Source organism: Ictalurus punctatus, chromosome 26 (assembly GCF_001660625.3).
Source record: "Ictalurus punctatus breed USDA103 chromosome 26, Coco_2.0, whole genome shotgun sequence".
NCBI lineage: Eukaryota > Metazoa > Chordata > Actinopteri > Siluriformes > Ictaluridae > Ictalurus > Ictalurus punctatus.
This window is the reverse complement of record NC_030441.2, coordinates 20,517,122-20,532,121: the sequence shown is the minus strand read 5'-3', so window position 1 is coordinate 20,532,121 and position 15,000 is coordinate 20,517,122. Positions and strand designations below refer to the sequence as shown.

Sequence of the window (15,000 nt, the reverse complement as noted above, 5' to 3'; positions counted from 1 at the left end):
AGACAAAGCTTTAATTGTTGGTGAGGTTAATATCCATTTTGAGAACGCAGAAGACCCTCTGAGAACAGCGGATGTGTCTATTCTAGATTCAGTAGGGGTCAATCAGAATGTAATAGGACGTAGTCATAATGGTTGACACACTCTTGACCTGATACTAACATACGGATTAAATATAGAAAATATAGCCGCATTTCTGAAGTCTGAAGCTCAGCTCATTATCTCGTTTAAATTGTGTATTGATCATAATATTTGCACCTTGCCATGCTACACACACACACACACACACACACACACACACACACACGTCAAATGTACATTCACGTCAGCTACTGCACCGAGTTTCATCAATAACTTCCCAGAGACATCAGCTAGGATTGGATCACCATCTGATCTCAAAGTTAATGTTCCGCTACACACTAGATAAGGTAGCTCCACTCAAAAGAAAAATAATTAGAGAGAAAAAGCTAGCACCCTGGTCACACACACACACACACACACCTTAAAACAGACCACTTGACAATCAGAACGTAAATGACATCAAAGCAAATTTCAAACAGCATGGAAGGAGAACCTCCTGATCTATAGAAAATCTCCTAGTGCTGCTAGATCAGTCTCTCTCCACCTTAATAGAAGATAAAAATGATACTAGATTCTTATTTAATACCGTAGCTAAATTAACTAGGAATAAAACCACCACAGAAACATGCACACAATCACAATCATTATACAGCAGCGATGACTTCATGAATCTTTTCACTGGCAAAACTTAAAATATTAGACAAAAATTTTAGACTATTAATTTAAGAGCAGAGAATTTCATAACTAACCCTGTAGATAATAATATAACAATATCAGATCACCGATTAGAATGTTTTACTCAGAGAGACTGAACTAGATTCATTCATCTCTTCATCAAAATCATCAACTTGTATACTAGATCCCTTACCTACACGTTTCTCTCTCTCTCACTCACACACACACACACACACACACACACACACACACACACACCCAAGTTTGCATGGGAGATATTCTTCCTTTGTTCCCAGCTAGGTTTCATCCTGACACAAAACACATGACTTCATTTCCCATTTGGTATTTTGGTCACTTACATTTCAGAGAGGCTCAGGTGTATAAGGGGATATACTTGGTGGAACCCAGGTGAGCTGGTAACATCAGAAAAGGGTTTTTAGCATCAGAGATGCTTTAACATCACACGTCCCAAGTCCATGACGCAGATGAACAATTTTGTAAGTTTTCTTCAGTTGAGTTTGTACAATAAATCCAGTCATTACTTTATCTCTAAATACTCTGTGGTTCTCCTGTAAGAAAGTACGTTGCATTAAAAGTGCATGACTCTTTATATGGTTATTATAAACAGTTTCTTAAACTACAGTTGTATTATGTTAGACACGTTAAAATCGACCTCCGGTGAGTTAATATAAAAGGCCTAGACACGTCGATATAAACCTCTGAGTTAACAAAATAATTATTTATAATAGTCTTTATAAAAGCCTCTGATGTAGGAATGTAATTTTATAATGAAATCTTATCATGAAACTGTTTTAGATTAAATATAATCAGAACACTGAGGTGTTACACTTCCAGCACTAACTACAGGATTATTCTTTGATAAATAAGTAAACAGTTATTATTAACCAGAGTCAGAAATTTAAATCATAAAGCTAAAAGACGCATGAATCCTTCGGCTGTACTTTTTTCTGTCCTTGGTTATAGGAGAGCAGTGGGCTAAGTAATAAACTTTATATTTACGCCCTACATGGTCACAGACATGGGCAGAAAATAAATGATCACCTGTCGCTCTGTCTCTCACAGCAGGGTCAGTGTGAAAAACAGAAAAACAGAGCGCAGAGGCAGCGTATGAATTTAGTGGCGTGTGATTGGTGTGTTCCGTCTTTCAGTGTGCAGGACTTTTATTTCCTTCTGCTGAGACTGCAGCCTGATGCAGTTATACTCATCACACACACACACACGCACGCACACATGCACACACACTGTTCCTGCTCTGATGGGTGTGTGTGTGTGTGTGTGTGTGTTTTAGGTTCCCAGCTTTCAATAGTGCAGTGAAGTGATCTGAGGCTCAAGTAGAAATCTCTAACAAGAGTACTACTGCACACACACACACACACACACACACACACACAGTTCCTGCTCTGCTGTGTGTGTCTGTCTGTGTGGGTGTGTGGGTGGGTGGCACACAGGAACAGATGTTGGAATCGATCACATTTGTGTTCTATAGACATTTCTAGCTAACACTTATACAGAGAGAGTTCGAGTGTGTGTGTGTTCGGATGAGTTAGTGGATGGAAAGGCCACTCATCAGCCGTAACCCAGCAAAGCCGATAAAGAACTGCTCGACACCACAAACCGAAAGGTCTCAGACACACACACACACACACACACACACACACACACACACACACACACTTAGCTTATGGTAGTCGGTCGTGTCCGATGAGGACACTCCTCCTCATTAACGGTGTGTTGTTTGATGGCTATAGAGTCCAGTCTGTGCTCTACAGATGTTCTTGCATGTTGGACATGTGAGGTCTGGGTTAGTGGAGGCAGACACGGCTGTACGCTCGTGTTTCTCTCCAGTTCCATCTGGTCTATTCCTGTGTGTGTGGCAGAGCTGCCGCCAGATGGAACGGTTAACAGCAGCTTCTTCCAGTCGATTTGACATTTCCTCAGTGATGTTTTGAGCTTTATATGGAAGCATGCCAGCATCTTTAGGTGGCGGCTGTATGTGACCCAGGCTTCACAGCTGTATAGGAGACAAGTGAGACAGACAGCTTTATAGATGGAAACTTTGGTGTGCAGATGGAGGTGCTTGTTTTGAAAGAGTTTGCCAAAAGCTGCACGGGCTTGTTTTATCCGTTTGTGGATTTGGTGGTCAATGTTGCAGCACTCAGACAGGATGCTGCCCAGGAATTTAAAGGATGGAACTATTGACAGGCATAGTGGTTTTGGGGTCACACCTCCATTGGCACATCACTTCAGTCTTCGTAGTGCTGACTGATAAGCCCAGTCTGCTGAGGCCTTCAGATATTTAAAAAGGTTTCCATCTAGCCTGAAGTCTACAGTGACTCCACTACTGCTTTCCAGCTCATCATGAAGAAGCTTCGGGACACACAGGAGGAAGATGCTGAAGAGCGCCGGTGCGAACCCACACCCTCGTCTTAATTCAGTGTGTACATTAACATCCACTGATTCCTGTCCCCCAGTGGTCACATGAGCCACCATCCCGTCATGGAACTGTGACAGAGAGTTCACAAGTTTTCCTGGGCAGCCAAATTTAATCAGGATGTCCCAGAGTAGTTCTCCATTCACAAAAGCTTTGGAGAGATCAACAAATGCCATGAAAAGGTCCTGATGTTGTTCATGACACTTTTCTTGTAGCAGTCTTACTGTGAAAATCATGTCCACAGTGCTCCAGTTCTTCCTGTAACCACACTGTGACTCTGGCAACAGATGTTCTGTTAGGTTCTCCATGAGCCTGCATACCATGAGTTTTGCCAGGACCTTGCCTGCCACAGCTAGCAGTGATGTGCCTCGACTGCTGCCACAGATGGATTTGTCTCAATTGTTTTATAAAGAGTGACAATGTTGGCATCTCTCCATTGTTGAGGGTTTTTCTCCTGGTGCCAGACCTGCAGGGTGTATTGGTGGATCATCCTGGTACACAAGTAGCCACCATGTTTGAGGAGCTCTGCTGGGATACCATCACTGCCGGGGTCTTGATGGCTGCTAACATCTCTTGAAAGGATGGTGGGTGGTCAAGGACTTGAACGGGTGGTGATTAGGCGGCTCATCCAGGATGGAGTGTTGGTTAAGAAAGGCTTCGAAATGTTCAGCCCACTTTGCCAAAACCTGTTTTTGATCTTTTAAGATGTTCAATCCATCTGCTGCTTTCAGAGGTGTGATTGAGCAGCTCCTAGGGCCATAAATGGTCTTCATGGAGTTGTAGGAACTGTGCATGTCTTTTCTGTCAGCATATGATTGGATCTCTGGAGCTTTGTTTATCCATCATGTATTTTGTAAAGTACGTAAGGTTGTTTGTACCTCCTTGGTGCTGTTTGCCACTGTTGCTGGAGGATGGTGGATGCAGGGAAGTTAAGAGTAGTCCCGTGTGTTCTGCACATGGTTTCCAGCAGGGATATGAAGGTATCGAAGTTCTTGTTGGACCAGTCTTGATGTTTTCTGGCTCTATAGCCTAAAGAGTCGACTGCAGCTTTGTACAATATTGAGGTTATGGAGGTCCATTTCTGATCCATGGTGTTATCAGAGCACAAGATGGCCTCAAATTCTGGTGCCGTCATACTTACAGAATGACGGAACATGTTCCTTGCTGGAGCTGACTTTACAACGCCAATTCCAAAAAAGTCGGGATGCTGTGTAAAATGTAAATAAAAAACGGAATGCAATGATTTGCAAATCTCATAAAGCCATAATGTTATTCTCAATAGAACAGACAAACATCAGCTTCCATCCAGATTCCATCCCATCTTTACTTCTGAGAGACTCTGCCTCTCTAATAAACCCAGTCATCTTACTGACCTGCTGCCAATTAACCTCCAGCTGTTTCTTTTTAGTAACACTTAGGTTTCCAGCCTTTTGTTGCCCCGTCCCAACTTTTTTGAGATGTGTTTCTGGCATCAAATTCAAATTCACATTATTTTCTCCTTAAAATGGTAAATTTCCTCACTTTAAACATGTGATGTGTTTTCTATGTTCTATTCACCACATGGGCTAGACAGTGGCAGCAGGCTATAAGCAAGAGGTTAGAAAGCATGCAACTTCCCTTTAACTACTGCACTAGTCACATCACATCACCTTGTGGGCTAGGGTTACTCACACACACACAAACACACACACACACACACACACACACACACACACACACACACACACACAGAGCTGTGGATCAGGTGGTAGAGTGGGTTGGCACTTTGATTCCCGGCAAGACACTGAACCCCAAGTTGCTCCCAATAGCAGGCTAGTGCCTTGCATTGTAACTCTGCTGCCATTGGTGTGTGTGTGTGTGAGAGAGAGAGAGAGAGAGAGAGAGAGAGAGAGAGAGAGAGAGAGAGAGAGAGAGAGAGAGAGAGACAGACAATGTAAAGCACTTTGTAGAACCACTAAGGATAAAATGCACAATATATTCAGACCATTAACACACACACACCCTAACTCTGGGTCAACATACAAGAACAGCTGTTTAAAGCTATCTCGTGTGTTCTTTAGGCATTTCCAGCTACCACTCACACAGAGAGAGAGTCCGAGTGTGTGTGTGTTCGGGAGAGTTAGTGGCTGGAAAGGCCACTCATCAGCCGTAACCCAGCAGAGCTGATAAAGAGCTGCTCGACACCACAAACCGAAAGGTCACACACACACACACACACACACACACACACACACACACTTTATGATGCTGAACTTTACAAAAAGAGTAAGACAGAAGGTAAGACAGTGAAACAGATAGAGCAAGAGAGAGAGAGAGCAGTAAAGGATGGTGATGGTGTAATTGGAGACAGTGTGTTCACCTTTAGGGCAGAGTGTTTATTGATCCATCAGCTCGGATAACAAAAAAAATGTGCACGCGCGCACACACACACACACACACGTGTATATATACGGGAGCGCTACACTTCTAGTCCTTTGCTAAATGATCACAATACACTTCCTGCATCCTGGCCAATCACAGTCATCCCCAAGAGGGTAAGTGTTTAGGGTAACTTTAAACATGATCCTATCATCACCGTGCTACACAGAGGCGATGGTGTTCTCAGTTTGTTGGATTTCTGCTAAATGTAGCGTATTGTGCCAAGTACAAGAAGTTCACTTTCAGTCTCACTGGACCAGAGAATCTTTTTCCAAACCAACACCGAGTCTGCAAACAGGATTTCATATGGATTTTTGGAGGAGCCTCTCTCTCTACGTCTCTCTCTCTCGCTCTCTCGTTCCGTCGAGCTACACATGATACTCCTGAGATGCCAGTGATCCTGACCCCTTCTGCTCTCCGGACCTGCCTGATCCATCCTGAGGTTCTACTTCTGGTTGGAGTTCTCATCAGCTGGAAGTCACATGCTGCTGCTGAGGATGTCCCACATGGTGCAGACTAAAGATCACTGAGATTACTGAGGACGGTTCCACTTACACACCATAAAGATGCTCTGGACCTCAGTTCATATGAACAGTTATGCTGTGATAGCTTTAACACTACAATCACCACAAACAGTTCTGCACTCGAGTCTCCATCAGTGACCAGTGGAGAAGTTCAACACAACAGACTTCCTGTAGAAACTGTAATGAACTTCCTGCTTACACAACTGCACTATTTGAGCATGTAGTATTAGCATATTTATAGAAGGGGTGTATTTATTTATAATCGCACTATCCGGTGTCACCCAGATGAGGACGGGTTCCTTCTGAGTCCGGTTCCTCTCGAGGTTTCTTCCTCATATCGTCTCAGGGAGTTTTTCCTCACCACGTCTCCTCTGTCTGCTCTTTAGAGATAAATTCATACATTTAACATCTCTATCCTGAGTGTATATATTTCTGTACCGCTGTTCTGGGACAATGTCCACTGTTAAACACGCTACACACAACACTGAACTGAAAGAGATTTTTTCCAGAACTGGTTTTGAAGTTGATCTTCATGCTGTGTGTTTAGGTTCTGAGAACTCTTGAGTTCTTTCAGGAACAGGTGAATATATTTACTGAGATCACGTGACACTAATTAATCACAGGTCAAATCTGTTCTGCTAATTATTTAGATACTTTATTGATATTCCTCTACTACAGTATTATGGGATGTTTTGTGTATATTCATGAAACTAAAGTGCACTTATATTAATTGTGATTGTAAGTGTGAAATAATCATCATAATAAATCAACACACTTCTCTAATTGTTAGGATAAAGCAAATAACCGCTTTATCTTCACCACAACACAAACACACTTCAACACAATAAACTGCAGTTATTACTATCACTAACAAACATTATTCTTATAATGTGTCATTACATATTGCTCAGGCTTGTGTGTGATGTGTGTACTGAGTCTTTACCTTGCCTGTGTATATAATCGTGTGCGTGTGTGTGTGTGTGTGTGTGTATGTGTTCTCAGGGATCCTGCTTCTCCAGTCCTTGGTAAACAAGCTGAGAGTCACTCAGTGCAGCGTTGGTGCTGTAACACCCTCGGATCTCCCCACTCACTACAGGACACATATCATGCTCACACCACCTACACACACACACACACACACACACACACACACACACAGTTGGTCTGTAACTGAACTCCTGCAGGTTAACTAAAACTGCAAGTGTGTGATCTGTAAGTAATAAAGAGTTACTGTTACCATCCAGAGTTGATTATTTTCCAATAACATCACGTCCCTGAGTGTTTTATTCCTCTTACACCACATATACGTTATAGCAGCTATATACACTCGTTCCCTCACCAGGCTCTCGTTATTCCCTCTCTCTATTCTCTTTATTTCCTCTCTTTACTCTCTCTCTCTATTTATTCTCTCTCCAAGTTAATACGAGATCAGATCACAGTGTGTGTGTGAGTGAGGAACAGTACAGAAGTGTAAATCTGTGATGAAGATGTGGGAGAAGTTAAAGTTACAGCTTTCCCTCTGACTGTTACACAGCACTGACACTGGAGACTCCTTCCGTACACGTTACATACACATCTTACAGAAAACATATCAGTGATCTTTTTTATCTGTTTATGTGGAGCTGTACACGTCCCTGTATCAGAATGAGAGCAGTAATATAAACCTGCGCTACTGTCAGAGCTGCTGTTATAGAAAACTAATCAACTCCTTCTGACCCAATCAGAGTCCAGAGTTTGTGATTTGGTAACCAAAATATGTCACAGGAAAAAGAAATCAACAGCAGAAATATCCAACAATGACAACAAATGCAACATGCACAAAGAACACAACATTCCTGTAAGGTTCTGCCCGGTGCTCGGGAATACTCTACAGTACTTTAGACCTTTTCCACCATAAAGAGCCAGTTCCCTGCTGACAAGAACGCTTCTGTTCAGACCCAGAAGTGCTGAAGCCCTGACACTGGCGGGGTCAGAGCTCTGAGCTGTGGGATATCACAGGAATTGCAGCGTTTAGATGAAAGGACATGAAGTGAATGTTTGAAGACCTGGAAGGTCCAGGCAAGCCAGTAGATAAGGAGAAGATCAGAGATGAGGACTGACACTGAAACCGTGAAGAGATTTGTAATTAAGGAGCAAATGGATTTGAAAGAAATGAATCATTTAATGTAATAAGTGTGTGAAGTGCAGATGTTTACACAGAGAACTGGTAAAAAGCCAAAAGGCTGAATTTTGACCTAGAGTTCCTGAAGAGAGTTAAAACTGGTAGAGATATAGAAGTTCAGTAATCCGATCAGCGAGAGACAGCGACGTGGACGAGGGATTAAGACTCAGACAGACAAGGTCAAAACTTTGAGATAAAACGGAGGTTTAGACTAGGAGAAGGAGAATAACCATTCCAGAGAAATCCTCTAGTCATCAACATCAAGCTTTATTAAGTAATTCCAGGTTTATGGATGTGACATTTGAACTTGTATTTACTTGCAAGCACCGTGTACATCTCCTCATGTGCCCTTCAGGACAGATCACACTCCTCATGTGCCCTTCAGGACAGATCACACTCCTCATGTGCCCTTCAGGACAGATCACACTCCTCATGTGCCCTTCAGGACCGAACACACTCCGATATTCCTGATGTTCCTGATAAACCCTGTATGAAATTATTAAACCACGAATGAAACCTGAAACATGAATTAAATACGAGTACTCCAGCCTGAGCCTCAGAAGTGTGTGTTTGTGTGTGTGTGTGAGAGAGTGTGTCTGTGTACACCCCTCATCTACAGAATGAAAAGCATGCCAATACAATGTGAATTTAAATTTTACAAATCTGAATTATTGTGTGTTTATATGTAAGTAATGTTTTGTAGATGAATTACAGCAAATTGAAATTTTACTCCAAGCTTGAACTTGTGTTCGAGTTTTCAAATTAAATTAGATGATAATCAGTTTTGGGTGTCACAAACCATTTCACATTAATTTCTTCAAACACTGCTTCAAATTTTTCAGAACACTACAGCAGAGACTCATTGTCTGAAATGGTGACTGTGAGGAGCGGACCTCGTGAGGAGCGGTACCACGTGAGGAGCGGGACCACGTGAGGAGCGGGACCACGTGAGGAGCGGGACCACGTGAGGAGCGGGACCTCGTGAGGAGCGGACCTCGTGAGGAGCGGACCTCGTGAGGAGCAAGACCCCGTGAGGAGCGGACCTCGTGAGGAGCGGGACCTCGTGAGGAGCGGGACCCCGTGAGTAGCGGACCCTGTGAGGAGCGGACCCTGTGAGGAGCGGGACCCCGTGAGTAGCGGACCCTGTGAGGAGCGGACCCTGTGAGGAGCGGGACCCCGTGAGTAGCGGACCCTGTGAGGAGCGGACCCTGTGAGGAGCGGGACCCCGTGAGTAGCGGACCCTGTGAGGAGCGGGACCCCGTGAGTAGCGGACCCTGTGAGGAGCGGACCCTGTGAGGAGCGGGACCCCGTGAGGAGCAGACCTCGTGAGGAGCGGGACCCCGTGAGTAGCGGACCCTGTGAGGAGCGGGACCCCGTGAGTAGCGGACCCTGTGAGGAGCGGACCCTGTGAGGAGCGGGACCCCGTGAGGAGCGGACCCTGTGCTCCCCAGATGTAGTGATCCAACTAAATCATTCAAATTCAGAAACTAGTTAGACATTTCTCGTTCCATCCTCGACACCCGAACACACATCAAGCCATTTCTTAAACTTTTAATCAAAGTAGATCAATACAGACCACTTAAAACTCTCCGTATGGGTTGATATTTTTTATGAACTGCGTTCGAGCGAATCAGTAATGGCTCACACGGAGGAACATATTCATCTCCTAATTAATTAATTTCCCACAGACAGGAAATTACACAAATCAGATGTGTGTTTTAAGTTCAGCCACAAGATAAACTTGAATGTTGAAAGCACAGGAGAGACATAAAAAGCAATAAACCAAGAAGCGGGCCTTGAGGAACGTTGAGTGTAATAGTGGAGCTTATTGAGGTTTAGATGGAGAAGGCAATAAAAAAGAATAACTTATCTACATTATATATCAGAATTAATCTATGTGATAAGGCTGCATTCTTTCTGAGGAAGTGGTTACATAGGAGAGTAAAGATGGCAGTAAAGTGAGTAGATGGAAATGTGATTGATGGAGTGACTGTGCAGTGCTTTATGGGAATATAAACATGTGATAATGACGGTGTACTTGGAGTCTCTGGAGCAGCAGAAGGTTGGATGTTGTCCTCAGCCATGACTGCATAATGGAGTCAGTGCATCCCAGACAGGACACCATCAGAACAACAACGTGTCCAAAGGAAAACACAACGTAAATGCGCACACACGCTGTTCCCTAAGGTCCACATAACCAACCTGCCCTGGTGGAGGAGTGAGACTCCATGTTTACTGAAATACAATCAGAAGTCGTGAAACAAAAAGAGAAAACACGGTTCATAAGACTGATAAGCAAGATTTTGCAATGATTACTGCTTATATAGTGAGCAAACCAAGAAGTAAACAGGAAGTGATCAACTGATTCAAACCAACAGATCTGCCCTCTGCTGGTGGGGAGAGGTACTGTCCTGTACTGTCCTGGGACGTTGTGGCAGTCCAGTTCAATATGCTGAACATTTCAAAAGTACATCATGTAGATTCTTTATCTCAAGCTACAAAAGATGCACCCTTGCTGATGCCTCGTCTTAGACACTATAAAATTCACAGTGTTTGGCAGCAAGTCCTGATGAGGCTAAAAACAGCTATTTGCAAGCTAGCAGTGTGTGAAAAGTCCAAGTAAGAAGTAAATCCAACAATAAGCTTACACCGTACTAATAACAGAGTTCAGCAACATGGATGAAGCCAGTAGTAGGGATCACATACAGGAACATTCGCAGGGAACACAAGTCAGAATTTCCTGAGGAACTACACAATGCGTGGTACGAACCTGTAGAGCTTTCAGATCGGATTCAGAATAAATAAGGAGCATAAATAATTAGTGTTGAAACAGGGGGAAATCTGGAGCAATGGTACAATCCAAAGAAAAGAATACAAGAAGCAGAAGATACCAAAAGGATCAATTCCAAAGAGAACCAGAAATGGGAAGTTAGATATTACAAAATACAAAAAAACACTTTACCTCAGAGCAGCATAGACATCTGGGTGTGAAGCTCCTTCCCATGAGGCATGATCCACTAACAGAGCTCCTACACACACACACACACACACACACACACACACACACACACACACACACACACACACACACAGCCTTTTAACACTCCTCCTACAGGGATGGTCAAATCTTAACTAAATTTAATCAGCATTATGCCAATATATCCTTCATATTAGCTTGTAATCTGGACCAGCATGCCATTAATTAACATGTCACGCAGTGCAAACAGGAAGTGTGATAACTCCACTGTACATTACGCAATGTGGGTCAAAGCTCATGTGGATGTTCAGTAATGAAGTGTAATAACATCCGCATGGTGATAACTGGCTGCCGAAACAGAGACTGCGGCGCTCTTGGTGCTTGGGCCCGTAAATTGCTGCTTGCGGATATATTTTAATATCGTATTTGACGGAGCTATGTAAAGTGTTTTTGTTTAGCTGTGATAATCTAGTAACTTCTTGCTATCTTCTCTAGTGAAATAATTACAGTGTGAGAGTGTGTGTGTGTGTGTGTGTGTGTGTGTGTGTGTGTGTGTGTGTGTTACCCATGTAAATGCGTGCGATGCTATATGCTAGGTCTCTTGCTGCAAGCTGAAGGCTTTCTGGTGGATGAGACTCTGCAGTCTGGATGAACCGAGCTAAACCAGACAGAGACGAGCTCAGACTCTGTACTGCGGGATGCAGGGTGGGACCGGCAACACGCAATCGCTCCTGCACACACACACACACACACACACACACACACACACACACACACACACAAACTTAAACACTTGTTTTCTATAAGCAGTGATAGATTACTTAATGAAAACACATTGTGCTAGCTTTACACTTCATTAGCGCAATACTTAGAAGTTCTCCAAAAAAGATTTGAATAAAATTGGAATGATAAATCATGTCACATTCCTTCAGCAGCCGGAGAAATCCGCTGATAAAACACATTTAATAATGAAATGGTGAGTGAAACTTTTGATTTGCACCAAACTTGCAAAAAAAACCTGCAGAATACAGAGTGTGTAAGTTATTTATCTTTGTTCTGTTGGTATAGCGCTAGCCAGCTGGCTACTGTTAATACCATAATATTTTATGGAAATGTTACCTAGCTAGCTACCCATGCTATGAAGGTAAAGCTTACCGAATTTTTTAAAAAACCCTTAATTTATTTAATACTTTATTTAATAGCACTATCGTAGCTAACTAGTACTCTCTATGCTTATCTTCTTCATGTTAAGCTAACCAGATAGCAATATTTTATATTTTTTGCTTAGCTAATGCACAACATAACTCTGGTTAGCTACCAATCTTTTTCTGCAATTAAGGAATATTTTTATTTAATTTTCATGTGTGCGCAGCATGTAACCATATGGATGATTTCAGCTGATAAAAACTAGCTTAACTATTACAATACTGGGAAATAAGAACAGCTAATGCAGCATTAGGCAAACATTAACGCAGAACCATGAGGACCTTCCCTGACTAAAAGCACCGCTAGTCACTAAATGCTAATTAGTGTAATTAACCTCGCATAATTACATGTGTGACTGAACGCTACAATACAGTGCTAACCAACCTCATTAATCAATTAGCATATTAAGGTATGATCAGCATGAAGACGTGCGTGTGCGTGCTGCTTATGCATGCAGGTGTGCACTCCACAGATACACACACTGCTGCTACTGCATTCACAATGTGTTCTGCAATATCCGTGCCCAGATAACACCCGTGTGTGTGTGTGCACGCGAGTGTATGTGTGTGTGTTATCTCACCTCCACATCAGAGAAGAAGGCCTGCAGTACACGTCCTGAGGATTTAGAAATTGAGCGCAGAACATCCAGCGAGAGAACATTAGTGGTGCCTTCCCATATACTCAACACCTACACACACACACACACACATTAATATAACTTTCGCACACTGAACAATAAGGATACAGATAGAGACAGATAGCTGTATGTGTGTGGAGGGGGGGATTTCAGAGAAAACAATAAGATACATCACTATTACAGAGATTAACGTGTCTGACACACACTGAGATTAAAAGAAAGTTTAGGCCAAATTGTTTCACCATCGTGTGTGTGTGTGTGTGTGTGTGTGTGTGTGTGTGTGTGTGAGAGAGTGTGAGTGAGTGTGTGAGAGAGAGAGAGAGAGAGAGAGAGAGAGTGTGCACCTGTGCATCTCGTAGCAGGGCAGGCAGACCCGTGTCCTCAATATAACCTTGACCCCCAAAACACTCCAATCCCTCTGACACCACAGAAACTGCCTGAAGCACACACATACGCACATACACACGTATATACATACACACACACACAAACACAGATCGATATTCAGTTTGTTAGCATGTACAGTTATGTTAGCAAATCAAACATGGGGTATGTGAGATACTGCATTAGAGAGAATAGAAATAGGACACAGGTACAGAGATGGGGACAGGACAGGAGGGATGGGGACAGGAGAGGGGTAGAGATGACAGTGGTAGTGATGGTGACAGGACAGGGGTAGAGACGGGACGGGACAGGACAGGGGGAGTGATGGGGACAGGACAGGGGGAGTGATGGGGACAGGACAGGGGGAGTGATGGGGACAGGACAGGGGGAGTGATGGGGACAGGACAGGGGGAGTGATGGGGACAGGACAGGGGGAGTGATGGGGACAGGACAGGGGTAGTGATGGGGACAGGACGGGGTAGTGATGGGGACAGGACAAGACAGGGGGAGTGATGGAGTGATGGGGACAGGACAGGGGTAGAGACGGGACAGGACAGGGGGAGTGATGGGGACAGGACAGGGGGAGTGATGGGGACAGGACAGGGGGAGCGATGGGGACAGGACAGGGGGAGCGATGGGGACAGGACAGGGGGAGCGATGGGGACAGGACAGGGGGAGCGATGGAGTGATGGGGACAGGACAGGGGGAGTGATGGGACAGGACAGGGGGAGTGATGGGACAGGACAGGGGGAGTGATGGGACAGGACAGGGGGAGTGATGGAGTGATGGGGACAGGACAGGGGTAGAGATGGGAGAAGACAGGGGGAGTGATGGAGTGATGGGGACAGGACAGGGGTAGTGATGGGGACAGGACAGGGGTAGTGATGGGGACAGGACAGGGGTAGTGATGGGGACAGGACAAGACAGGGGGAGTGATGGAGTGATGGGGACAGGACTGGGGGAGTGATGGGGACAGGACTGGGGTAGAGACGGGACAGGACGGGGTAGAGACGGGACAGGACAGGGGTAGTGATGGGGACAGGACAGGACAGCAGGAGTGATGGAGTGATGGGGACAGGGGGACAAGAGCTCCTGCTCTTGTCCTGAACTCTAGAAGCTTTACAGGTCTGCTCACTCTTCCGGGACTGATTTCTCTTGAATCTGAGGTTGAGATATTGGTCGGTTCTTTTCCATTCCAGCAGCTTCTTCTAAACACTGGGAGCACTAGTACAGTCCAGAGAAACACTTAGAACATCAACATGTGGGATCACATGGGATCGTCTCGTAAACATCCCGGGTCTTCAACAGGTACAGACAAGTCTTCTTTTACTATTGGTTAAGGTTTCAGTTTTTAAAATATTTTTGTACACACTGTGGCTCATTAGTGTGTGTGTGTGTGTGTGTGTGTGTGTGTGTGTGTGTGTGTGTGTGTACCTGTTTGCCAGTGTATAGTTTAGCTACAGGTGTAAGCAGTCTCAGAAGGTGTGT

General features: G+C 44.2%; 1 protein-coding gene across 4 annotated transcripts in view; it reads right to left on the bottom strand.

Moving 5' to 3' along the window:
- Nucleotides 1-6,780: 6,780 nt before the first annotated feature.
- Nucleotides 6,781-15,000, bottom strand: part of LOC108258744 (acyl-CoA dehydrogenase family member 11) — a 12,654-nt gene continuing 4,434 nt past the window's right edge. For all 4 annotated transcript variants that reach the window (XM_017457619.2, XM_047151433.1, XM_053676388.1 and 1 more), the window contains exons 10-15: nt 14,947-15,000; nt 13,473-13,565; nt 13,072-13,179; nt 11,851-12,016; nt 11,271-11,337; nt 6,781-7,266 (exon numbers count right to left, since the gene is read on the bottom strand). The exon at nt 14,947-15,000 is cut by the window's right edge and continues 87 nt beyond it. In XM_017457619.2, the coding sequence (XP_017313108.1) occupies nt 7,146-7,266; nt 11,271-11,337; nt 11,851-12,016; nt 13,072-13,179; nt 13,473-13,565; nt 14,947-15,000 (609 nt within the window). In that variant the 3' untranslated portion in view covers nt 6,781-7,145. The remainder of the gene's footprint in view (nt 7,267-11,270; nt 11,338-11,850; nt 12,017-13,071; nt 13,180-13,472; nt 13,566-14,946) is intronic.